Below are 27,586 nucleotides of genomic sequence, written 5' to 3'. Positions count from 1 at the left end.
TTGGCCCCAAGGCAGCAAGCATCAAATCTTGCTATTTTTTTTTTGAGACGGAGTCTCGCTCTGTCACCCAGGCTGGAGTGCAGAGGTGCGATCTCAGCTCACTGCAAGCTCCACCTCCCGGGTTCATGCCATTCTTCTGCCTCAGCCTCCCCAGTAGCTGGGACTACAGGTGCCTGCCACCATGCCTAGCTAATTTCTTTTTGTATTTTTGGTAGAGACGGGGTTTCACCGTGTTAGCCAGGATGGTCTCGATCTCCTGACCTTGTGATCTGCCCGCCTCGACCTCCCAAAGTGCTGGGATTACAGGCGTGAGCCACCACGCCCAGCCAAATCTTGCTATTTGTTGACCAACATAACAATGTGTGTTTTTCACCTTCAGCAGGAAGAACATTGTGTCAGAAAATAGAAAGTGCTCCGAAAAGAACCCATGACCTTTGCCTCATGGTCCTTGCGGCCCAAAATGTTCCCAAAGAAAATTAATATAGAGATGCTGAAGATTGCATTCAGACAAGTCAGTTGTGCCAGAAAGTCTGTTCTCATGACATTGATTGTGCAATGTTGCTAAGAAAAAACTAAGAAAGGCTCCCAAGGGAGACAAATGCCCCTTCTGGAGGCATCCACAAGAAAATACGAGTCATAGAGCTTTGCCAGTCCCTAGGCAAGACACTACCATTTTGAAAGAGAAAACATTCGTTTGAATCAAATGATTGTTACCAAACTGAAGACACTTAGGAAAAGAATTCCAATGCAATACTCACATCTGAGCTTAGTTTATCTGAGTTTAGTAAAAGTCCAGGATAATACAAGAAACAGTACAATCCCTTTTTATGAAATGGGATCCCCTGACCACACAGCCCCTCAGGCACAGCTAAATTAGTGAATCAGGGCTGTTTATAGGAGGGAGAAAAGGGGGAATGAAAATATTCAGTTAGTAATCTTTTAAGTGAGAATAATTAAGACAAGAGGCAGGGTCCCTGGGGGTGGAGGCCCACATTTGCCAATTCCTCCTGGCATTTGACCAACGCTTTCATAAACGGAGTTAGTAGAAGAGGCTGAGACATGCAGGAGCCACTCACTCAAGGGAAAGCACCCACGTCGACCAAACAAACACTTTCTTTCCCTATGATCTACATTCTGTAACTCTTATGAGTTACAAGGACATTTGATAACATAGCAGAAATATTTGTCTACTTCTGCATTTAATAGATTTGCATTACCTGTGAAGAGCTCAAGCCACTTGGGTTTTCAACATTCTGTTTCTTGCTCTGTGAACCAGCAGGAAAGCATCTAGGCAAAAATCTCCTGCAGAAGTGCTATAGGAGAATGTAACTAACTCATTGTGCCTAAAACTTAATGCAGAATCTCTGCGTGCCACTCAATGGGAAATGAGCATTTTGATGAGGAGACACTTCTTTTTTTTTTTTTTTTTTTTTTTGAGATGGAGTCTCGCTCTGTCTCCCAGGCTGGAGTGCAGTGGTGCGATCTCGGCTCACTGCAAGCTCCACCTCCCGGGTTCATGCCATTCTCCTGCCTCAGCCTCCCGAGTAGCTGGGACTACAGGCGTGCACCACCTACGCCCGGCTAATTTTTTTTTGTATTTTTAGTAGAGATGGGGTTTCACTGTATTAGCCAGGATGATCTCGAACTCCTGACCTTGTGATCCGCCCGCCTCGGCCTCCCAAAGTGCTGGGATTACAGGTGTGAGCCACTGCGCCCGGCGAGACACTTCTTTCCTTCCAGGCTTTCAGAGCACTGGATGGCAGAGAGTGGGGCTGCTGATGACAAAGGCAGAGCAGAGCTGCAGCGGAGGTAGGGATGCTGAGGCTGACATGCTTGGGCTGCAAAAGTGACATTGCTAGAAAGCCATCAGCTACAAGGGGGACAGCTGGCAACCTCTAGCCATGCCCTTTTGCTAACGGCCTATAGCACAACAACCAGGAGCCCCTGCATTGATACAGGAGAGTTCAGTGAGCTGGGCATCCATGGCATAGATGCACAGTGGCAGGAATACGCTGTAATGGAGCCTGGCAGACAGCGGGCATTCAGGGAACCATTGTTCAGCATTTGTATAGCATTGCTTGGAACTGAGGTGGGCTTGACAATCTTCCAAGTAACTCAGGCATTCATTCTCTCATTCATTCATTCATTCATTCATTCATTTAGTACTCTTCTAGGTATTAACTGCAAAAGTTAAAAAATAAGGATCCTAGCTGGGTGCAGTGGGTCACGCCTGTAATCCTAGCACTTTGGGTAGATCACTTGAGCCTAGGAATTCAAGAGCAGCCTGGGCAACATGGTGAGACCCTGTCTCTATGCATTTAAAAAAAATAGCCAGGTGTGGTAGTGCGGGCCTGTGTTTCCAGTTACTTGAGAGGCTGAGGGAAGAGGATTGCTTGAGCCTGGGAGGTAGAGGCTGCAGTGTGCTATGATCGCGCCACTACACTCCAGCCTGGGTGACAGAGCAAGACCTTGTCTCCAAAAATAATAATAATAATAATAATAATAATAATCCTTCTTTTTCTCAAGAAGCTACGATATGGTGTGAGAAAGAAAACATACTTGGGATGACAAGAGGCAGGTGTGAAGCAAGGAAACATAGTATTTGGCTTCTAGCAGCTGCTACACAGTGTGGGGCCCACAGCACCCTTCAGACAACATTAATCCTCTTCTACGCCTCTGCCCTTCCCTCTCCCAGCCCTCCAAATAGCCAAACTTTTTGTAAGTTTGATTATTAGATCAAAGATTAGCCTACTACTCTTTATATTTTGACCTTTGACACAGACTATTAATAACTTTTTGCAAAATGTAAGTAATTCTATTGTCTTTATTGTAAAAGTATTATATATATTTTATATGAACTATATGATAATCAAAAAATATGTTAAAATCCCTTTTTTATAACCCAGAGATAACTACTATTAACATATTGGCCTAAATCTTTCTAGACTTTTATTCTATATTTATAAACTCAGAAATGATTATTTTTGAAACAAAGTGATTGTACTATATAGTTTCATGTAAGCTGTTTTTTCTTGATATATTTCCATATCAATACATGTGGGTAGACATTGGTTTTCATTGCTGTGTGGTATGTCATTGTTTCATGGAGCATCTATTATACTTTATTCTACAACTTGCATATTGGTGAATATCTATATTTCTTCCAATTTTCCCCCAAATGTTTTTTTCACCTCTGTCCACTTAGTTCTTAGAACTGGAATTGTTGGAAATGTGTGTTTTTGATATTTAGTGGCAAAGACCCTGAGAAAAGTTGAACCAATTTATACTCAGCAGCCACTGCAGCAGTGCCTGTTCCTCTATTCCTTTACCCCAGTGGATTTCAAAAAACTTTACATCTTTTCAATATGATAGGAAAAACAATCTCATTTCAATTTTCTTTCTTTTTATTTTTTGTGAGATAGGGTCTCACTCTGTGGCCCAGGCTAGAGTGCAGTGAGGCAATCCTAGTTCCCGGTGGCTTTGACCTCCCAGGCTCAAGCTCTCCTCCCTCTTCAGCCTCCCAAGTAGCTAGGATTATAGGCATACTCCACTATGCCCAGCTAATTTTTTTATTTTTTGTAGAGACAGGGTCTCACTATGTTGCCCAGGCTGGTCTTGAACTGCTGGGCTCAAGTGATCCTCCCACCTGGGCCTCCCAAAGTGCTGGGATTACTGGCATGAGCCACTGTGCCCAGCCTCATTTCAATTTTCATTGTTTTGATTGCTAATGAAAATTTTTTCATATACTTATTTGCCATTTTCAATTCTTCTTTCATGACATTTTAATTACATCCCTTATCACTTTATTATTTCTCTGTCTCTTTCTCTCTGCATGAGAGCGAGCGAGAGAAACAGAGAGTGTGAAAAAAAAGAAAAGAGAAAGAGAAGGAAAGAATACATCAAAGCCTCAAGGAATATGTAATAAAATGGTAACACTGGATGCCTGTGAGTGGTAGACTTATGGATGGTTTAACTTTTTACTTGTTAAATTCATATTATCTATTTTTTCACAATGAACACATATTATCTATGTAATAAAATCTTGGCCAAATGTGTACAGCTCTTTACAATGTGTTTCTGCAGACATATGGTGCTTTATACACTGATCGTTCTGGTGTGGAAGCTATTTTCTAAGCTGCAAGAATATCAGAGCTCCAAAACAATGCCCTGAAGTGACCTCGTGCAGCTCAATGAATACAAAGTTTAAAAAAAAATAAAATATTATTTAAAACATGGCAGTTTCTTACAAAGTTAAACACAAATTTACCATATGACCTAGCAATTCCACTTGTAGGTAGATACCCAAGAGAAATGAAGATCTAGGCCTATAAATATGAACACTCATGTTTATAATAACCAAAGAGTGAAAACAATCACACTGTCCATCAGCGGGTGAATGTATAGGCAAAAGGATGCATATCCATGTATTGGAATGCAATTTAATAAGAAAAAGGAACAATGTGTTACAACATGAATGAACCTCAAAACATGTAAAGCCAAAGAAGGCCTACATAAAAAACCATAGAGATCCAGAAATGTCCAGAAAGACAAATCTATAGAGATAGAAAGTGAATTAGTAGTTGTGGGAGGCTAGACTGGGTATGGGAGAGGGAAATGGGGAGGAGAAATCTTTTTGGGGTGATGTAAATTTTCTTTCTTTTCCTTCCTTCCTTCCTTCTCTCCTTCCCTCCTTCCTTCTCTCCTTCCCTCCTTCCTTCCCTGCCTGCCTGCCTTCCCTCTCTCCCTCTCTTCTTCTTCTTCTTCTTCTTCTTCCTCCTCCTCCTCCTCTTCCTCCTCCTTCTTCCTTTGCCTTCCTTTCCCTCCCTTTCCCTCCCCTTCCCTCTCCTCCCCTTCCCTCCCCTCCCCTCCCCTTCCTTCTTTTCTTCTTCTCTCTCTCTTTTTTTCTTTTTTTTTTTGAGACAGGGTCTCACTCTGTCACCCAGGCTGGAGTGCAGTGGTGCAATCACCACTCATTGCAGCCTCGACCTACTGGGCTCAAGCAATCCTCCCACCTCAGCCTCCTGAGTAGCTAGGACTACAGGCATGCACCACACCCAGCTAATTGTTTTCAGTTTTTGTAGAGATGGGGTCTTGCTATGTTGCCCAGGCTGGTCTCAAACTCCTGGGCTCAAGAGATCTTCCTATCTTGGCCTCCCAAAGTGCTGGGATTACAGGCGTGAGCCATTGTACCCGGTCAAAATTTTCTAAAAGTGGAGTGTGGGTAATGGTTGCCCAACTCTGTAAATATACTAAAAAGCACCAAATTGTATACTTAGCATGAGTGAATTTTATGGTATGTAAATTATATCTCAAAAATACATTTTTAAAAACCTAATATGTATCATTTAAAATAAATTTATAAGTGGAATCTTTTTCTAAAGGTTGTAAAATTCACAATGCAGTTGCTGAAATTTACCTTTCCAATTTTGCCTTTTCCATTTATCTTTTCAATTCTCTCACATCAACCTCTGATAAACTGAGAATCTTTCCATTTCCTTAATTTCCTTTATTTGTGGATTTGAAAGCTGGCTAAAGTATAAATTTTAAATTGGAACACCTTCACCCCGTCTATAGTTAGTAACGTGAAGTCTGGCCTAAACCTGGCAAACAGGCGCCATTCTGGGTGTGGGCACTGAGAAATGTTGAGGAACCCTAGACTGGGTCAGGGTTCCTAGAAAAAGTTCACGAAGGAAGGACCACAGCATGACAAAGATTTTTGGAATAGCCAGCGATGTTCTCTGGCTCTGGTAAAACAACGGAAAGCAGAAGCAAAGACTTAGCTTAGTTCATCCTCATCTAGCCAGGTTGATCCTGGTGATTTGGCTAAATGAACACACTTGCTAATTGCAGTGTGTTGGTTCTCACTGCAGTTTTCCCAGAAGGCCAGCTCCTGTCTTCCCTGATGATATAGACTTTTTCATGATGCTTTTGTGGTGGAGAAAGCCTGATATGCTTTTCAGATGTTTAGATATTCAGATGTCTATACCAATCGCCGGTCTGGGACAGAATTCAATGGTCATTTTTAATTGTTCAATGCTGATGTGGTATGGCCTACTAACTGTCCCCAGTAATCGTTCTTCCTGCTTCCTTTTAGTACTAGGACCCCTGAGCGTTAGCAGAAACATGGCTCGCTAACAAGAGACAGTACATCCTAGCTCCCCTCACTGTGAAATGTCTGCGTGTGCTAAGTGTGCACCAAGCAGAAGTGATGAGGGCAATTCGGCCTCTGCCCCTCCACTCCCTTTCTTTCTCCTCCCCATAGGCTGGGATGGGAACCTGGGACAGTACCCCAGGGCACAGTGCAATAACAACATAGAGGGGACCTAGGAAGAGGCATCTGGATCATACCCAACTTTCACATACAGGAGAGAAACAAACCTTTGTTATTTCATTTCAGCAGCTTAGTCTAGATCCTAATTAAAATCCAGGGTTAGTCATTGGAAGACCTATAACCTAGTTCCACTTCTGCTTCTAATTAACTGAAATTTTTGGTAAATTACTGTACTTTTTTGAAATTCAGTTTCTGCATCTTAAAATTAAGGGGTTATACTAGGATGAGAATTCTAACATTTTTTGAGTCATCGACCCCTTTGACAGGCCGGTAATGCCTAGAGGTCCTTCTGAGAGTAATGCATTTACACACATAAAATAAAATGCATGTGATTACCAGAAAACCTAAATATATTGAAATACAGTTCTAATCATAGACCCTTTGGAAGTCTGTGGATCCCAGTTGAGTACTCAAAATGTTTATGAGTTTATGATTCTATTTAGTGTATGACAGATAAAAATGAGCTAGTCTACCTGCATTGTTTATATTTTAAATTTTCTCTATATTATGATGCTTTAACATCTTAGACACCTTTCTGGCTAAGGAGGGCCTGCCTTCCTGAGGCGAGCCAATTCTTAGGGCCCAGAGGGGAGCATGACTGATATGCAAACTAGCCACTTCAGCCACACCTCCTTTATCTGGCCTGTAGAACCCAGGAAGCAATATTGTTCTGCCTTAATCATCCCCGGGGCCAGGTACCAGGCAAGTAGGGACCACACCTGTAATTTACAGCCTACTGAAATTATTTGAACTAGCCAATCCTAACTTGTTTACTTGCCCTGCTTTCCCTTCCCAAGGAAACTCCAATAAAGGGCTTGGTCTAGGCACTCCTTTGCTCCTCCTGCCTCTTCTGACTCATGACTGACACTGGCACTTTCCCACGTGTCCCAGCTGTTCCTGTTCTAGGACCTGTGAGTATTATAAACATTGTTTTCTTGTGCCTCTCCTGGATCTCTTCTTATGACTGCACCTGACTAATCATCCCATAAAAAAACACAGAACACTACCCTGGTAGCATAAAAGTGCTAATGGTCTTCCCAAGTGCTAGGATCCCGTGGAGGAATAATATTCCACATGTGCATATCCAATCCATTTAAGACACCACCGAAGAGGCCAGGCGTGGTGGCTCACGCCTGTAATCCCAGCACTTTGGGAGACCGAGACAGGTGGATCACAGGGTCAGGAGATCGAGACCATCCTGGCTAACACGGTGAAACCCCATCTCTATTAAAAATACAAAAAAATTAGCGGGGCATGGTGGTGGGCGCCTGTAGTCCCAGCTACTCAGGAGGCTGAGGCAGGAGAATGGCATGAACCCAGGAGGCGGAGCTTGCAGTGAGCCGAGATCAAGCCACTGCACACCAGCCTGGGTGACTGAGTGAGACTCCCTCTCAAAAAACAAAAAACAAAAAACCACACACCACTGAAAAAAAGAAAGACTTCTAAAGTCAACAATTTTTGTCTCAAGAATTAAGCTGAAACCCTTTGCTTCCTAGTTCACCAAAACAGAGGCTATAAAGTTTAGTTATGGGCCAAGGGACCTGAAATGAAATAATAAATTTACTCTCTGAAATACATATTAAAGACTTACACCCAAAATAACAGATCCCTCTTTTGCAGCAGCTTCCTTAAACTGAGATGGCTGGTATCATTAGGATTTAGCATCTCCACCTGAGCAGTCACAGGGAACTGTACTATGGCTCCCTGAAGATGAAGAAAGTCCTGATATTAATGATGGAAACATGGTCTGGAAAATGGTAACTTTTGAGTTGGTGCCCTCAGGGCTCACCTTTTACACTAGGTCTACTTTTTTTTGTTTTTGTTTTGAGACAAGGTCTCACTCTGTCACCCAGGCTGGAGTGCAGTGGCACAATCTCAGCCAACTGGAACTTCCCCCTGCCAGGCTCAAGCCATCCTCCCACTCCAGCCTCCTAAGTAGCTGAGACTACAAGCGCGCACCACCATGCCCGGCTAATTTTTTGTATTTTTTGTAGAGGTGGGATTTTACCATGTTGCCCAGGCTGGTCTCGAACTCCTGAGCCCAAGTGATCCACACATCTCAGCTTCCTAAAGTGCTGGGATTACAGGCATGAGCCACCGGGCGTAGCTCTATTTTATTGGAAACGAATATATTCTTATTCAATGTAATCTGCAAGAATTTCCTTTTTCTTTTCTTTCTTTTTTTTTGTTTTGTTTTGTTTTTTGAGACAGGGTCTTGTTCTGTCACCCAGGCTGGAGTGCAGTGGTGCAATCACAGCTCACTGCAGCCTTGACCTCTTGGGCTTGAGTGATCCTCCCTCTTCAGCCTCCCAAGTAGCTGGGACCACAGGTGCATGCCGCCATGCCCAGCTAATTAAAAAAATTTTTTTTTTGTAGAAATGGGTTCTCGCCTATGTTACCAGGCTGGTCTTGAATCCCTGGGTTCAAGAGATCCTCTCACCTTGGCCTCCCAAAGTGCTGGGATTACAGGCGTTAGACATTGCACCCTGCCAGAATTTTGAAATGACTCTTCCATCATTATGAAACATGTTTGAACTATTTTGTAATCAAAAACTGCTTTGGCTTCAGTGTACTAAATATTGTTAGGTGTTTTGTTTTTTGCTAGGACTTACCTCGAACAAAGACATAAGCACTATATTGTTCATAATATTCTCCCATCCGTACACGGATTGTATAGAGGCCTTCATCTTCTTTGTTGAGATGGGAAAATGTCAGTGTTGCCCGCTCTCCACTCCAAAGTGTTTGCACCCATTTTGATGGAGAAAGAGGTACTCCTAGAAATATTTTAAAAGTAAGCAAATTAACTTATTTTTGTTTTATAACTTCCTTCTTGTCTCCCCTCCATTCCTCTCCTTAGCCTTTTCTATAATGAAAGTAATTTAACTACTAGAGGAAGTCTCTAGGACTTTGAGCCATCCTGATATGTTTACATTGGTAAAAATACTGGACCAAAAGTAAGGGGATCGGGGCAGACACATAATCTGCAGGAGCCTCATGTAAAATTACATTACAAGGCCCCTTGTTCAAAAAGCAGAGAAAAAGTGCAATTAAAGGTGCTAAAATATGTCTTATTCCTTTAAAAATATTTTATTACTTATAGTAATGTAATAGGGGTAATACAAGTTGTAAAAAATCGTATTTTGGTGCCATAATTGTATATGCAATCAATAATAATACGTTACTAGTAGGAGACCTTGATTGATAGTAAGATATTGCTGTCTGCTTTTCTACAAATTCATTTATTAGTCACCAAAATTTATACTTTTAGCAACTTCATTTTAAATCAATATAATCAAAAGCAACATCAGTAACTATTTATAAATGCAAGCTCACGAACGAGTTTCCATAATTTTTTTAGAAGGATCTTTCTGCTGATGTAACTGTTACTGGAGCTGTTAAGAAAGTTATATAAGCTATGACAGCATTGGGTTAACTTTCTGAGAAACTACTTCAATATATAAATTTTAGTAATCTAGAACTGATGACTCCAGATTCTAGAACCTAGAATAAAGGGACAATCTAGAATCTAGAATAAAGGGACAATTATTCTAAAAAGATTTAACTCTTCATACAAATCAGTTTCATGTAACTCTCAATTTAATTTTAAGTGTGAATTTATACAGTTTCATTTTAACGCTTTGTCCAATATGGCTTTAACCTGTGGAGGTGATACTACAAGCCGAACATGATTTCATGATTTGTATAAAATTCAGGATGCCTGTTTATGTATTCTATTACTGTATCTTCAATTATAAGTGGTAATTTCAAAACTGTCTTCCTTGTTAATAATAGGCTCATCCAAAGTTTCATATGAAAATGTTCTTTTCCATCAAATGCTACAATCTTTAAATTTAACTTCTAATTCTAAGCCTCAAAACCAGAGATTCGAACCTCCTTGAAGAATTCTAATAACTGCTTTATGTGCTTTATTGCAGTGTCTACATGTACACTTTTATTTTATAATATTTTAGTGACAAAATTTACTGTCCTATTGCCAGCAGTTCCTGTCCCCATGCTCAGGCCAGGAGTTAATATTTGTGCAGATCCCACAGAGCTGAGTTCTGGGGAAGGCTGGGCAAGCTGGCCCCCCACTGTGTGTCCCTATGCTGCCTCCATGCCGAGCCCCTTCTCTCCTCTGCAGCCATGGGACCCATCATCACTGCTACTGCTGCTGGTGCCACCACCATTGCTAATTCCAGTCTGGCCCTAGGTCCTGGTCTCTGCCATCACCTGGGAATGCCATGGTGCCACAGACTGCCCCAAGTAGTCGTGTGCACAACTGAAGACCACACCTGCGTCTTGGTGCTCACACTGCCTACTACCCACTGCCCACTGTGCCCGGGAGCCTGCACCTACATGTGTCTGCACTGCCATTCCCGTATTTCCTCTGATCATGTGCATGTGCCATAGTCCCATTGGACTCCATGTATAAAACACAAGATCAAAGATAAACTGATTATGAACTTCAAGGGGGTGACAGCAGAGCATTAAATGAAGCCCAGATCTCTTGGTCCTGTAAAATGGCACCGTTCACAGGCCCAAAAAGTCAGCTCTGGAGAGGAGCTATATTTCAGTCTGATCTCTTTCTATCTCAAGTCTTTTTTTTTTTTCTTTTTTTTTTAATTTGAGGCGGCATCTCGCTCTGTCACCCAGGCTAGAGTGCAGTGGTGTGATCTCAGCTCATTGCAACCTCCGCCTCCCGGGTTCAAGTGATTATCGTGCCTCAGCCTCCTGAGTAGCTGGGATTACAGGTATGCGCCACCACGCCTGGCTATTTTTTTTTTTTTTAGTAAAGATGGGGTTTTACCAGGTTGGCCAGGCTGGTCTCAAACTCCAGACCTCAAGTGATCTGCCCACCTCGGCCTCCCAAAGTGCTGGGATCACAGGCCTGAGCCACCGTGCCCAGCTCAGTCTGATCTCTTTCACTAACTAATTATGTAACTTTCAGGCAAATAACCTCTCTGTGCCTTTGTTTTTTTTTGACCTGAACAAAATGGAGTTTGAATAATAAATAGTAATACAAGTAATAATAATAAAGTACCTTATAGGACGATACCACAAAGCATTATCATTAACTATTTTTTCTTTCATTTTTCTGTATTTTTCCAAAATTTATTTTCTAAAACAATTAAACAGAAAAATTATATGATAATTTTACTAGTACACTACTAAATGTGTCTGGAATTTTAAAGTTTTTAAGAGCTTTAAAATATAATCATCTCTATAAATAAACCTAGTGAAAACTTTAAGATAAATTAAAAGGGATGATGAAAGTCCCTAGGCCTTATTCATTGCTCTCTCCATGACACATCTTCTATTAGCTAGGAGTTAGCATGGGCCTTGCAAATATGTATGTAGGGGCAAATTCAATTTCTTAAATTTCAATGCTTTTTTCAACACCTAGGCATAAAGGGAAGCAGACAAGTCAGAGAAAGTATAAATTTTCTCAGGAGGCTTTTTGTCTGCATTAGACCTAATACAGACAATATAAAAGAAGGCACATGGTAGTGAAAAGATCTCCAGGCTTAGAGTAAACACCAGCAGGTCTGGAGGTCTCCCGTGGCAAGAATTTGACTGTGTGATTTGGGGCAATCTCTTATTCTCTTCAGACAGTTTCCATATCTTGGTCTATTCTATGAGATACTCTAGTATAGAAAATTAGTGTATTTGGACCTAAGATTTATTGTTATTTTATTTTATGTTTTTCTTTTGTTTGTTTTGTTTTGAGACAGAGTGCCGCTCTGTCGCCCAGGCTGGAGTGCAATGGCGCAATCTTGGCTCACTGCAACTTCTGCCTTCTGAGTTCAAGTGATTCCCCTGCCTCAGCCATGCAAGTAGCTGGGACTACATGTGTGCACCACCACGACCGGCTAATTTTTGTATTTTTTGGTAGAGACAGGGTTTCACCATGTTGGCCAGGCTGGTCTCAAACTCCTGACCTCAGGTGATCTGCCCACCTCAGCCTCCCAAAGTGCTGGGATTACAGCTGTGAGCCACTGTGCCCGGCCTATTGTTATTTTAGAAATAGCATTATTTTTCAAGTCCAGTGCTTCAACTCATGAACTTGTTTTGATAGCTTTTTCGTTTTGTTTTGCTTTGATTGGGTTTTATCTGGAATGTTACTTCAAATATACTTTAACCCAAATGGAGTTTAAAAGGGGAAATTAAATCCTTATTTCTTTCTCACACCAAAGTATCATGGCTCTAGGCCCTTTTGAAGCAAAGTGAGATTGAATTGTGATTTAAAGCCAGAGTCAGAGGAACTGACAATGGAAGGATTTTCTTTCTGTTCTACCAGCCTGTTATAATATGATGTAAAACAAAAGGATCATTTTATCTATTTTTGTGTCCTTCAGGGGACATCTGTATAACTTGGATATATTGCATGCAGAATATACTTATCAAAAATTTCAAAATTATAAAAAGCCTTTAATACGTTAAAACAAAAGTGCCAGAGTCTGAAATTCTTCTGAATGTACTCTTCTGGTTAATTAACAATAATATCAGGACTTTATTGTTTCATAAGATTATGTTTTTTAAATTTACATACCATTTTTGTGGTATAAATAAGTCTATAAGGATGGGTATTTTACCAAATGGATTAACTTACAAAATGAATATACTTTTTCTTTTCTGAGACACTCGCTCTGTCGCCCAGGCGGAGTGCAATGGCGCCATCTCCACTCACTGAAACCTCTGCCTCCTGGGTTCAAGTGATTCTCCTGCCTCAGCCTGCTGAGTAGCTGGGATTACAGGTGCACACCACCACACCTGGCTAATTTTCGTATTTTTAGTAGAGACGGGGTTTCGTCATGTTGGCCAGGCTGGTCTCAAACTTCTGACCTCAGGTTATCCGCCCATCTCAGCCTCCCAAAGTGATGGGATTACAGGCATGAGCCACCATGCCCAGCAGAATATACATTCTTTATGATTCTTTCCACATCTTACTTGTTAAAAGGAAAATATCATCTCCACAAATATGAAAGTGTTGCTACTTTGCTATACATGTAAAAAACCTTTTAATCGTGAAAACGTAGTCCCTTCTAACTTCCAGATTCCACCAGCTCTGATAAACAGATCTGCAATCTGGTCTACAACCTTCTTCGAATAAGAATCTAAGTGAGTATTCATTGTAAAGACTCACCATTTCTGTACCACTGGATCTCTGGCTGGAAATGTTTAATTTCAGGAGTGATGACTACACGACAGCCTAGACTCATTGTCTCTCCCTCTCTCCCAAAAGACACATCAAATTTGTCATCAAAGTGGATCTCAAACTTCGATGCATAACCATACGGGGTCACACCAACTGGGTACAAAAATAACAAATATCAGTAATTTTTTTCTTCATCAAAGAGACACAAGCTTTTTAATAAGCACAGGCAGAAAGCAGTCACAGCAAAAAAAAAAAAAAAAAAAGAACAAATGAGCAAATGATTTAACTGGGTCAAAATGAAACTCTATATAAGAAGTATTTAGAACATACGCATATATAATTTGTATGGAAATTCTTGCTTCATTGGTTACATAAGCTAAATACTTATTTTTATTATTGTAATGAATAGAATTTAAACGGTCAGGTTTAATGTCTTAAATGCAAATTAATACCACATTTAGCCTAGACTTAAATCTTTAGCTGCAACATATGCAGTTTGTAATTTTAGATGTTGAGTTAAATTCTACTGCTTATACTCTTGGGACAAAATAGCCATACTCATTATTCATAAAAATGGAGTTTTTCATCTGACAAGGGATTAATAACCAGAATATATAAGAAGCTCAAAGTACTCAATAGCAAAAAATGCAAGTAATCCAATTTAAAAATGAGCAAAAGATCTGAATAGACATTTCTAAAAAGAAGACATACAAATGGCCAACCGGTATATGGAAAAATGTTCAACATCACTAATCATGAGAGAAATGCAAATCAAAACGACAATGAGATATCATTTCACCCCAATTAAAATGTATCCAAAAGACAGGCAATAACGCTGACAAAGATGTGGAGAAAAGGAAACCCTCTTACGCTGTTGGTGGGAGTGTAAATAAATTAGTACAACCACTATGGAGAACAGTATGGAGGTTCCTCAAAAAAATAAAAAATTTCCATATAATCCAGCAATCCCACTACTGGGTTTATATCTTAAAGAAAGGAAAACAATATATAGCAGAGACATCTGCACTCCGATGTTTACTGCAGCCCTTTTCACAATAGGCCAGGATGTGAAAATAACCTAAGTGTTCATCCATGGCAGAATGAATAAAGAAAACGTGGTACATATACTCAATGGAATGTTATTCAGCAAAAAAAAGATTGAAATCCTGTCATTTGCAACAACATAGATGGAACTGGAGGACATTATGTTAAGGGAAGTAAGCCAGGCACAGAAGAACTGATATCACATGTTCTCACTCAAATGTGAGCGCTAAAAAAGTTGAACTCATGGAGATAGAGAGTAGAATGATGGTTACCAGAGGCTGGGAAGTGTAGTGCGAGGGGGAATAAACAAGGGTTAGTTAACGGGTACAAAAATACAATTAGATGCAAGGAATAATATCTAGTGTTTGGTAGCACAATAGTGCAACTACAGTTAATAATTTATTGCATATTTTCAAACAATGGGAAGAGTGGAATTGGAACGTCCCTAATACAAAGAAATGAGACATGTTTGAGATGATGGATGTTCCAATTACCCTGATTTGATCATTACACATTGTATGCTTGTATCAAAATATCACATCTACCCCATCAATATGTACAACTACTATGTATCCATAAAAATAAAAATAATTTTTAATTAAATAATTTTAATGGAGTTTTAAAATAAGTTGCTTCAGTTTCTTTAATGATCTGAGTAATAAATATTATAAGAAATGTCCATGGGAGAAAATGGAAAAGTTTAAAATATTCTAACTTTTAAAAATATCATTCTCAGAAACATCTTATTTATAGATTGAGTAAATGCAGCCTGTGTAATCAACTCTCCTAGGTTTTATTTCCTCTTTTCACCAAAGAAAGGACTTGGGAAAGAAATGACTGTTTATTGATGGGTTATTACATGCCAGATACTGTCACATTTGACATATCATCAATTCCTTGCAATAACTCTATGCTGTAGATACTATTTTCTTCCTCTCTTTCAGGTGGGTATATGGAAGTTCACAAAAGTAACACACACCTAATGCCAGAATTTCACAGGTAGCATGTGTGAAATTGAAATTCACACTCATAACTTCTCGACCCCAAAACTTAGGCCCTGTCTCACATCTTTTGTCCCTCTTCCTAAGACTTCTTTCATTACACTTGAAAATGCAAGCTGACATTTATTGAGTTCAACTTTGACCAAGTATTGGTCCAAGCATTTAATACCTATTAACACAAACACCATAATAATGCTATTAGGTAAGTACCACTAACATTTGCATTTTATAGAAGAAGAAACTGATGCATAGGAAGGCAAAATAACTGACCACATTGCCCTACAGAGCCAGATTTGCACCGGCTGGCTGTTTCTGTGCTCTTGACCAATACATTGTACTGTCTTTATTTTGTGTGTTCCCAGGTAACCCTAATCAACAGTGAAATAACTTCTCTTTGGAAGCACATCTCCCATCTGCCTCACTTTAATGTGTTGATGTTCATTGAGACCACAGAGAGAAACAACTTGACAGATCTTGCACAGCGCTGGGAGGCTGGGCTGGTTCCAGAGCTGCCTTAGGGGGTAGAGGTGAGGGCTACCGTCAGATGTTCCAGACCCAGCTGGAAAGGCAAGTAGGTCCCCTAGAAACGGACCTAACTTCTAGGTTCTCTTCTGTATCTGAGATTGGACTGCCCTGTCTGCGATAACTTTGGGGTTCAGTAGGAGGCACCCCAGTTTAACAACCAGAAGACAACACATCATTTCGTTGTCATGTCCTCAATCTTTTATCACATGTATTTACTATCCTGGGAAAAATGGTTTAGGGCAGGGGTTGGCAAGTCTGTGGGGCAAATCTAGGATGCCTCTTGTTTAGACCATTAAGAATGGTTTTTGCATGTTTTAGTGGTTGAAAAAAATAAAAAGAAGTACTGTATTTTGTGACGTGAAAAGTCACAGGAAATTTAAATTTCAATGTTCATAAAGAAGGTTTTATTGGAACACAGCCATGCTCATTCATTCTCCTACTGTTACGGCTGCTTTTGTGTTACAGAGGCAGAGTTGAGCGGCTGTGACAGAGACCATATGGCCCACAAAGCCTACAGTATTTACAGTCTAGTCCTTTACAGAAAATGTTTGGTGACTCCTTGTTTGAAATAATGGTTTAGAATTAAAAAGACCAGGTTACACATCCCTATTCCACCACTCTGTGTTCTTCTCTAAACTGTTTCCTCATCGGCATCGCACAGATAGAAATGCAACTACTTCATAAGCTTTCGGGAAACATTAAATGAATCAATGTGTATAAAAATGTTTAGTACATTGTCTGGCAGAACTGATCAATAAATGTTAACTCTTAGAAGAAAAGAGCAGAGAGCTTTGTCTGTGATATTTACCAACACTCCAAGCACCTAAACCCCTCCCTAGCACATAACAGGTGCTCGGTAAATATTAACCAAATATATGAATATGAGCACTCTGTTTTCTGTTAGGAACAACTGCGTTCAATTCGGGGGTCATCAGAGAGGAGGCTCTGTAAGACTGAGCAATAAGAGAAGTGACAGTGAGTTGGGCTTTCAGTCCCCGCCTTGACAGACAAGAGGGGAAAGGGAGAAACATGGATGGTGATACGGTTGTGGAGATGGGCAAGCTACATTCAGAGGATTGTGACGTGATCAATAGGCCACTCCTGGGGACACTGGGAGACAAGTCATAGGTTCAGAATTTCCAACTATTCTTTTTTTTTTTGAGATGGAGTCTCACTCTGTTGCCCAGGCTGGAGTGCAGTGGCATGATCTCAGCTTACTGCAACCTCTGCCTCCCCAGTTCAAGCGATTCTCCTGCCTCAGCCTCCTGAGTAGCTGGGATTACAGATGCCCACCACCATGCCTGGCTAATTTTTGATTTTTAGTAGAGATAGGGTTTCATGATGTTGTACCAGGCTGGTCTCGAACTCCTGACCTCAGGTGATCCACCCACCTCGGCCTCGCAAAGTGTTGGGATTATAGGCGTGAGCCACCGTGCCTGGCCCCAACTATTCTATCTCAACATAAATCAAGAGATGGGAGAAGAACATGATTTGGGACGTGCTTCTCTGTTGCTCTACCAGTCATCCCTTCTCACCCATGGGGCTGATACCAATGATCACAACTTGGGATATTAAACGAGAAACCATTCCATGAAATCAGTGGAGCAGGTCAGCCACAGACATCAAGCTAACCAGTCAGGTGAAAAACTGATATCAGCCATTTTCAAAACTACCACTAATTTTTTAACGTTTGAAAACCAAGTTAGGGCTTGACTACCTTTTTCTGTCTGACCACTGTAAGTATATAATTATTTCAACAACCATAAAGATTTTGCTTTTATTGCTTCTCATAAATAGAAGTTCTGATGTAAATGAAATGACTGACATTCACAAATTTGCAAATTACCATTGACCAGAATATTTTTAATAGGTTTTTATTTAATCACATTTAGACTTCATTTTAGATTGTACTTTATAACTTAATGCATTTATTTATTCATTCATTATTGAATACCCACTCTGTGGCAGGCCCAACCTTGCCTTCAAGTGGCTCATGGACCAGTGAGAGAGACTGACACACAACAGGTAACAGTGTACAGCCTCACTGATGCTCCGACGAGGTGCCGTGGCCTCACCCAGAACACCTAACCCTGACTGGGTAGGGTGTAGGGGCGGCAGTGGGGGTCAGACCTGCTTTCTCAAGGAAGTGATGCCCATCTGGATATTTAAGGGTGAGAAAGTGCTTTGATATAGTCCAGACTCGTGTGTGTGTGTGTGTGTGTGTGTGTGTGTGTGTGTGTGTTTGGTTAAGTCATTCTGCCCAGGTTTGCATAATGATCTTTCTCAGTTTAACCCAGAAAGATGTAAAAACATTTGCTATTTTTAGCCCATCATATCTGGACTTTCATAAAACCAGCACAAAGCAATTCAATTCAGAAAGAGAACAGTAACCAAAAAAATCTACAAAAATAAGTAAATAAAATAACCACAGGTACCTACTATATCCAACCTAGCATATACTATGTTATATATAGTATTCATTTATTTCAGCATTATGGACTAACTTATTATGCCATATTTTACGTAGAGGTGACACTTAGTAAATGTGTTTTTAAACTTACAGCTGAGGGGCATGGTGGAAGCCCCAGCATGGAAGCGAGTCTCATCAAACTCTCCCTTATACCCTAGAGAAGAAAACAGAAATGCATGTGAACTGCTTTGTGATAGATTTATTTTAAAACAATGGAGAGAAATTTTAAAAACACACACACACACACTTTGAAGAAAACAAATCTAGCAAACCTACTCTTTACCACAACTGAAGCATACGCTGAAAGCTCTCCTTTAACATTCATCGCTGATGCCCGGTACTGAGCTGTATCTTCAAAATCGCATCTGAAAGAATAGATGGAAATGAATATCCATCGTAGTGACAATCCTTGTAATTACTAGCTGTTCTATCAGGGAACTCTTTGCTATCACAGCCCCCTGCAAATCAGTGGCTAACACATGGCTCTTTGGTTCTCCTGGTACAGCTATTTGTCTCTGATCTAGCTACCTGTGGGATATTACCTAGTCCAAGTGATCTACCGCAGTTTCATGCCAGCAGCATAGACTGGGGAGAGAACACACTGTGACCCTAGCCTGGGTTCTTTAAAATGTCAAAAAAAAATTCAACCAAGTGCTAGGCACATAAATTATAGAGTGAACTGCATTGTGATCTGCTTACTTGTCTAAAGTTGCATTGGGAAAAGAAAATGTGCGGGCATGTACCTTTGTAGCAAGTAAGTACCCAGAGGCACACTGGAGGGCGTGGCTTTCCTGCTGTCCTGCCCTTGTAGTGGGTTTCAGTCTGCGGGCAACCAGGCAATAGGGAAGAGAAAGAAGCAGTCCCTCCGTGTAGATTCCCACAACCTCCCTGAGCCAGGTTGGTCTATGTGTTCTAGCTTCAAAGCTCATCTAAGTTATTTATTTACACTTCATTTCCGCTAAGGTTCAGGCCATACTTGGAATTTCAGCTCAGAGCACAACACAAGAAGCGCCATCTGGATGTTCTTCTAAGTTATAATACAGAAATTGGAATTCTTATAAAAATGGACCATTAGGGAGAGAATGGTCTCATGGAGAGATGAAGAGGCTAAGGTTTCAAAGCAGGTTGTTTTATGTCTTATCATTACCAGTTTCTCGTGTTCTTCATTGTTTCTCGGGGTTTAGTTTCATTTGTGTAAATTTTTTTTCTTGCTGAAATTTTACAGACATCAATAGAACCCCAGGAAGGCAAATACAGTTGCCCTTTGCATAACTAGTTAATTTTGAAAGTAACCACATAGCTCACTGCTGCTTCAGCAGAACCACCCACTGGCAGAACTGACCCGACTTTGGGTCAGGCTCAGTGCCTGGCAAATGTCACAGGGTCCTAGCATCATTTGGCCACCTCCTCTGATCTGAGGACAAGGCTATAAGTCACCTGAGAATGAATGGTATAAATGCACATCATGGTTTTATCTAAACTGAAAATTCTGGGAACTTGTTTAGCTTTTTCATTGACCTAATTAGGTTTGAATTTCAAAATCATCTTGGGAGGCATAATAAACATTTGGGAACTTAGGAATTTTGATGTAGGTTTCGTTTTCAAATTTTGCTTTGGATTTTACTTTAAGCTCAAACATCTCAATGTCTAGCCTGCTTCACATACACAGATTGACAGAGTGCATACTTTCCCATGGTTCCTGGCAAGCTGAAGGAAAGAACATTATCTCCAAGTTTAGCCCACATTCAATGCCACCTACCCAGATCTCCATGGCCTTTAGTTATTGAAAACAAGAGAACGTGATCATGATATTGATTTGGGACTCTGAAATGATTACTGAATATAAATGCCTCTTTATGCAACATATTTTTCTTACATCTAAGAAAAATTCCCAAGTATATAAAAAGATAAATGAAAATATGAAAATTGGTTTTTTTCTCATCATCTTTGACCAAATCCAAATATAAAATCATTTTTGGAGGTAGTGTGGGTATGGTAAGGATCAGTCATACATATCACTTTCAGGTGTGCACCCAGAGAAGCACCGTATACAAATGTCCCTCATTGTGATCACACAGCATTGGGATGAAGTGGGGAAAGTGGCTGTTAACTGCAGGGGTGAGACGCCTTCCTGAGCAATGGTGAGCAACACATGGACACTAATGTTCTCTTACGCATTAATCTCCAGAGTGTGCATTCCATATCGACTCTCAATAATATACTTTCCAGGGTTTGCATGGACATTTATTGGCACCTGGTTTTTATACCTATAACAGAATGGAAACAAAATGAAGTAAGTTGAAGTGAAAACAACTTCATGATTAAACACACACATACAATTCTTGTTCTTGCAGGAACATCTGTAAACAGGGCACTGAGGGTAGCAGCAGCATCGATTAAATAAATGTAAATCATATTAGCTTACGTGAAGTGCACCAGCAATACGTCACACTTCTTGATGAAGTGCTTTCCCCTCCTCTATAAACTTACATGAAAAATGTTGACGATTCACAACAATATGGCTGAATATCATGTAACATAATGTTACCAAAAAAAGCCAGTTACAAAAAAGTGCACAGCAGAATGATTGCTTTTATATAGAATACAAAAACAAAAAGACTAATTAATGCTACTAGAAATCAGTAGTGTGTTGGGATGCAAGAAGGAGGCTTCTTGGGTGTCAATAATATTTATTGATTTGGATGTCAGTTACATGGATGTGTGCAATCTACAAAAATTCACTAAAGCAATTCATTTGTAAAAGTGTGCAGTCTTTGGGAAGCCGAGGCGGGCAAATCACTTGAGGTCAGGAGTTTGAGACCAGCCTGGCCAACGTGGTGAAACACCATCTTTACTAGTAATACTAAAAATTAGCCAGGCATGGTGGCACACACCTGAGCTGAGATTGTGCCACTGCACTCCAGCCTGGGTGACAGAGTGAGACTCCATCTCGAAAAAAAAAAAAATTTGCAGTATATAATTAAAAGGGTTTTAGGCCAGGCATGGTGGCTTATGCATGTAATTCCTGTAATCCCAGCACTTTGGGAGGCTGAAGTGGAAGAATCACTTGAGGCCAGGAGTTTGTGACCAGCCTGGGCAACAAGCAAGACCCTGAATCTACAAAAACTACAAAAAATTAGCTGAGTGTAAACCTGTAGTCCCAACTACTTTGGAGGCTGCAGTGGGAGAGAATAGCTTGAGCCTGAGAGGTTGAGGCTGCAGTGAGCTACGATCGCACCACTGCACTCCAGCCTGGGCAACAGAGTGAGACCATACCTTAAAATAAATAAAACAAACAAACAAACAAATAAATAAGCTTTTAAAAAATAAATAAATAAAACAAATAAATACATAAATAGGCTTTTTAAAAAGTTGACCACTGTTGATGTAACAGAGAGGAAGGCTTTGTGTTGGGGGTTTTATTGTTGGCTGTCTGTGTACGATGAGAGCAAAACATTCTTCCTGCTAACATTCTTGCATGTTGTTAGAAGCAATATCATTATTATTATTATTATTTTTTGAGACAGAGTTTCACTCTTGTTGCCCAGGCTGGAGTGCAATGGCATCATCTCGGCTCACTGCAAACTCCTCCTCCCGGGTTCAAGCAATTCTCCTGCCTCAGCCTCCCCAGTAGCTGGGATTACAGGCACCGGCCACCACGCCCGGCTAGTTTTTTGTATTTTTAGTACAGATGGGGTTTCACCATGTTGGTCAGGCTGGTCTCGAACTCCTGACCTCAGGTCATCCACCTGCCTCAACCTCCCAAAGTGCTGGGATTACAGGCATGAGCCACTGTGCCCGGCCTGCAATATCATTGTATTGAATGATCATTACATTTAAGTGTTTTATTCAATGTCATAAACAAACATGGCTCTTGCCTTGGAAGAATTTATAATACAAATAATGAAAGGAAACTTCTGACAAATAAGAGCTGAAAGCCTCCCTTTTTTTGACTGTTCCATATCTGGTTAAGCCTCACAGCCCTCAGAGAGTGGACTACGCAGGGGGGCCTCTCCCTGGGACCCTGTCTTCTGGGTCTGTATGTGGCACCTGGATTCTTCACCACTTCCTCATGTTCTCAGTAGCCAGTGGCTATGGTGCTGGACCAGGCTTTTCTACTTAAACCATTTTCTCCCCAAAAGAGGAACTGGGTTTCACTTGTTTCCCTTTCAGACAGCCCACTTTGCACGCACAGATGACGTCAATAACCCTGAGAAACGCAGCTGACACAGAGAATTGACTATGGGCCAGGCAATGCTCTAAGTGCTTTATGCATACATTGGTAAGTTCAGTTCTCACAACCACCGTATGAGATAGTGCTGTTTTTAACCTCATTTTCCAGATGAGGAAACCAAGGCATGAGGGTTTCAGGAACTTGCCCAGTCACACAGCCAGGAACAGCAGAGTGGGGATTTGAACCGGCAGCCTGGCTGCTGACCCATATGATGCTTCCATTTTCCAATTGTTCTCTCTGCATTTCATTTCTTCAGACTTGTGGACATGATCATAAGGAGGTTTGGGAGTAGGGAACATGATGGAAAGGGAGAGGAAGGAAGAATACTGGCTTCAGTCAGCTCCTTCCTTTCCCCAACTCTCTCTCTCACACGTACACCCCTCCGTCCCTAAAGCACGTTATTCATTTTCTACACTTAAAACAAACAAACACTCTCCTCCATATAGCAAAACCTGAACTCATCCTTCAAGATTCAGATCAAATGCAACTTCTTCAATAAACTCTTCCCTAGAATATGATACAATATGAATCGTTCCTGCCGCTCTGCATCAGGGTTACTTGCTTCAAATTACTAAATATAACATTTACCAAAATTATGGTTGGATGTGCATCTTTTCTATTAAGTTGCCAAACCTTTGAAGTTGGGATTGTGTCTGATCCACATTTACTTTTTTTTTTTTTTTTTTTTGAGACAGGGTCTCGCTCTGTCTCCCACGCTGGAGTGCAATGGTGTGATTATAGCTCCCTGCAACCTCCATCTCCCAGGCTCAAGCAATCTTCCCAACTCAGACTACCAAGTAGCTGGGACTACAAGTATGCACCACCACACTCAGCTAATTTTTTCTATTTTTTGTAGAGATGGGCTCTCGCTATGTTGCCTATGCTGGTCTTAAACTCCTGGGCTCAAGCAATCCTCCCACCTCGGCCTCCCAAAATGCTAGGATTACAGCCACGAGCCACTGTGCCTGGCCTGATCCACATTTACTTCTATTCCTACTCCTGAGGAAGAATGAGTCATGGGCAAACAGCAGGCCCTCAGAATTGGTTAAATTTGGTTGAACAGAATTAGCATGTAATGCAATAGATTAATTGTAGCTTCATAATTTTTTGTCTGAGAGAACAGAGTTCTGACAAACATATATGTCATGATATGGATGATTTTATTTTAAATAAATAGAGATGAGGTCTCATTATGTTGCTCAAGCTGGTCTCAAATTCCTGGGCTCAAGTGATCCCCCTGCCTCAGCCTCCCAGAGTTGGATGATTTTAAACAAATGCACACGAAGAAAGTAAGTTGACACTCTCAGTTCCCTCAGATGTGAAATGAAGAGGGTGGGACTGGCTTAAGAATCGCAGCTGTGTGGCAGGTGCAGCAACATAACCTTCTCCAAACACAGAAGACCCTGCAAGTTGATGCAGTGCTGTTTCCTGCCAGCAGTTTCAGACAGCGGTCTCAACATGGCTCGAGCAAACAGGACTATCTGATCAGAGATGGCCTGGAAAAATAAATCTACTGGCCACTTCTAATCTCCAGCATTCTCCGTTTAGATGAAGTACAGGGTAGAACATGTTAATTGGCATGCTCTTCTCCTATAATTGGTTTAGGTAATTTCACACTGGACTCAGAAGCTCACCCTGGCTCTGCTCTTTCTTGTGCTGGAGGGTTTTCAGTGGTTCCTCTTTGCCTAAGAAAAGTGGTGTGATACCAAAGGCTGTGACATGTGCTGTTTGACCAAATGACTCAGTGACACTCAATTCGGCTTCTGATCAAAAGCATTGCTCATATCTCTATAAAATTTTCATTACAAAGTATTCTGCAGGTCAACAGTGGCAGTTCATGCCTGTAATCCCAGAACTTTGGGAAGCTGAAGCAGGAGGATTGTTTGAGGCCAGGTGTTTGAGACCAGCTGGGTAACATGGCAAGACTCCATGACTGTAAAAAATAAATTTTAAAAAATAAAATAAAAAACTATTTTGCAGCTCCCATAGTTGCTTCACCATCCTTTCCTTCCATTACTACTCAATTTAGCACCTGAATACCTTTCCCCCAGCTAACGACTTTTCTATTGTCACCACATGGCAAGAGAAATGGGTTTAAAATACACACACACCACACATCACTTTGACTGCAGAGCTTGTAGTCTTTTCTCTGGAGCTCCAGATACCAATGTGAGAAATTCTTCATTTAAAGCAGTGGTCAAGGATTAAGTCAGAAAGGTATTTGATTCTATTCTCCAAGGAATTCCACCCAGAGAGGCATTTAGGTTTGCAGTCACTTGAGACTGGCTATCTTTAGCTTAAAGTCAGGGAAGAAAAGAAGGATTTGGGGCCTGTTCTGTATATACTTCACAGCTTGTTATTTCTGGAACATGAAATTCCAAGCTGAGTAGTCATCGGCTAATTTTGGAGGTTAATCCACACCCTGGGATTACATATCAAAAGCTTTCTTAAATCCCTGTGAATATTCCGATGTATACCATCTCCCTTATCATTTGTATGTAATGTCTATGAATTGTTAATGAGCTTTCAGTATACTATAAGTTTTTCCAGTGACATTTCCTTTATGTGTGTAAAACACACAATTCCCCCGGACAAATGTCAGTTTGGATGTTGGGCTGAGTTTATAGTATGGGGTCACAGTAAAAGCTCTTTGGCAGTGTAAAGCATGATCAAGCAAAAGACTTCACAAAAATTATTTTCTACCCACAAATAACGCACACCAAGATGATCTTTTTTTTTTTTTTGAGACGGAGTCTTACTCTGTCACCCAGGCTGGAGAGCAGTGGCGCCATCTGTGCTCACTGCAACCTCCGCCTTCTGGGTTCAAGTAGTTCTCCTGCCTCAGCCTCCCAAGTAGCTGGGACGACAGGAGCGTGCCACCATGTCCAGCTACTTTTTGTATTTTTAGTAGACATGGGGTTTCACCATGTTGGCCAGGATGGTCTCAAACTCCTGACCTCAGGTGATCTGCCTGCTTCGGCCCCCAAAGTGCTGAGATTACAGGCGTGAACCACCACGACCAGCCAAAGATGATCTTTAATATACTGAATCTCACCACAAATGAGATTGCTGCTTATAATCCAACCTATTTTGAATAAATCACTCTAGACCCACTTTAAAAACTAATTATCTGAGAGAGATTGAGAGAGCGATCCCATTGGGATAGATTTTGGAATTAAGTAAATAAGAAAAATCCAAAATAAAACTCCAAATCTTTATGTTGGAAAACTGTTGTAAATTGTAAATAATTCGTGTTAACCATTTTAAATATAAGCTGTTTTTTTCTACGATAATATGGTAGTAACTGCTAAATTTGAATATGTGATTAATAATTCTAATCTTGAAAATAAACTCAATGCATGATTCTATTATGAAATTTACAAATCCTCATAATTTGTGAGAATAGTTTTCCAAATCTCTGCCTTTGTAACTATTTTATTCCTAGGTTTTGAATTATTATAATGGGCTTAATGACACATTTCTTTAAGTATCTATTTGACAACGACTTTTGGGTGAAACTGAATAATTTTTTCTTTTTCTTTTTTTTTTTTTTTTTTGAGACAGGGTCTTGCTCTGTCCCCCAGGTTGTAGCACAGTGGTGTGATCTCACTCACTGCAACTTCCACCTCCCAGATTCAAGCAATTCTCCTGCCTCAGCCTCCTGTGTAGCTGGGACTACAGGTGCCTGCCACCACACCCGGCTAATTTTTGTACTTTTAATACAGATGGAGTTTCACCATGTTGGCCAGGCTGGTCTCGAACTCTGGACCTCAGGTAATCCGCCCGACTCGGCCTCCCAAAGAGGTGGGATTACAGGTGAGCCCTCGCGCCTGGCTGAAACTGAAGAATTTTAAACACGTATTATAAATGTTTTGCTTGAGGATCTAGTCCAGCGTAGATCACATATAGATATGAAAACATGAGTGCCGAGTGAGTGAATGACAGCTACACACGAATACCAACACATTGCTCCAGTGAGTTTTCCTGATCTCCCTGCAGGCTGCAATCAAGATTTCCATGGACAAATTCAATCTAGGCTTCAGGCCAGAAACCCAAATGAATCCTGCTCTTTAAAAAGTATACCTGTCGTGAGGGGAGGGGAGGGGGAGGGATAGCATTGGGAGAGATACCTAATGTAAATGACGAGTTGATGGGTGCAGCACACCAACATGGCACATGTATACATATGTAACAAACCTGCACGTTGTGCACATGTACCCTAGAACTTAGAGTATTATAATAATAGTAATAATAAAAAGTATACAATTAATACTATTCTCTCCTTTTAAAGAAAACTTTTTCCTTCTCCACTATTTCACACAGTATTTAAAATCTGACTAGGTAATACGTTTATATGGTTCAAGAACCAGAAAGAACTAAGGGTGCACAGTGAACCCTTCCTGGTAACTTTTGTCCCTTTGACCCCTCAGGGTCAATAGCTTTTCTTAGGTTCTTACATATCCTTCCGGAATTTCATTATGCAAATAAAACAAAAACAAACATAAATGCTTTTTTCTTCCCCCTTTAAACAGAAAGACTCTTATTATACAAGTTATTAAATTTTAAAACTTTAATTTTTTTCACTACATATGTATTTTCCCTTCTATGTTGACAGAGTCCTCCTGCAGGATGGCCAGCTTCACGGTAGGGGTGCAGCAGCATCCTCTGCAACTAACTTTTCTTTCTTTCCTTTTTTTTTTTTTTTTTTGAGACGGAGTTTCGCTCTTGTTGCCCAGGCTGCCTGGAGTGCAGTGGCGTGATCTCAGCTCACTGCAACCTCCGCGTTCCGCGTTCCATCGATTCTCCTGCCTCAGCCTCCCGAGTA

The 27,586-nt window shown here is 40.7% G+C and overlaps 1 protein-coding gene across 7 annotated transcripts in view; it reads right to left on the bottom strand.

Moving 5' to 3' along the window:
- Nucleotides 1-27,586, bottom strand: part of MYOM1 (myomesin 1) — a 183,136-nt gene that overhangs the window by 91,295 nt on the left and 64,255 nt on the right. For all 7 annotated transcript variants that reach the window (XM_063653453.1, XM_054460362.2, XM_054460363.2 and 4 more), the window contains 5 exons: nt 20,702-20,794; nt 18,804-18,892; nt 18,619-18,681; nt 13,476-13,640; nt 8,944-9,105 (listed from right to left, as the gene is read on the bottom strand). In XM_063653453.1, coding sequence (XP_063509523.1) covers nt 8,944-9,105; nt 13,476-13,640; nt 18,619-18,681; nt 18,804-18,892; nt 20,702-20,794 — 572 coding nt within the window. The remainder of the gene's footprint in view (nt 1-8,943; nt 9,106-13,475; nt 13,641-18,618; nt 18,682-18,803; nt 18,893-20,701; nt 20,795-27,586) is intronic.

The sequence above is a fragment of the Pongo pygmaeus genome, chromosome 17, assembly GCF_028885625.2.
Source record: "Pongo pygmaeus isolate AG05252 chromosome 17, NHGRI_mPonPyg2-v2.0_pri, whole genome shotgun sequence".
NCBI classification, from domain to species: Eukaryota; Metazoa; Chordata; class Mammalia; order Primates; family Hominidae; genus Pongo; species Pongo pygmaeus.
The sequence above is the reverse complement of the archived record's forward strand: the minus strand, read 5'-3'. Positions and strand labels throughout refer to the sequence as shown.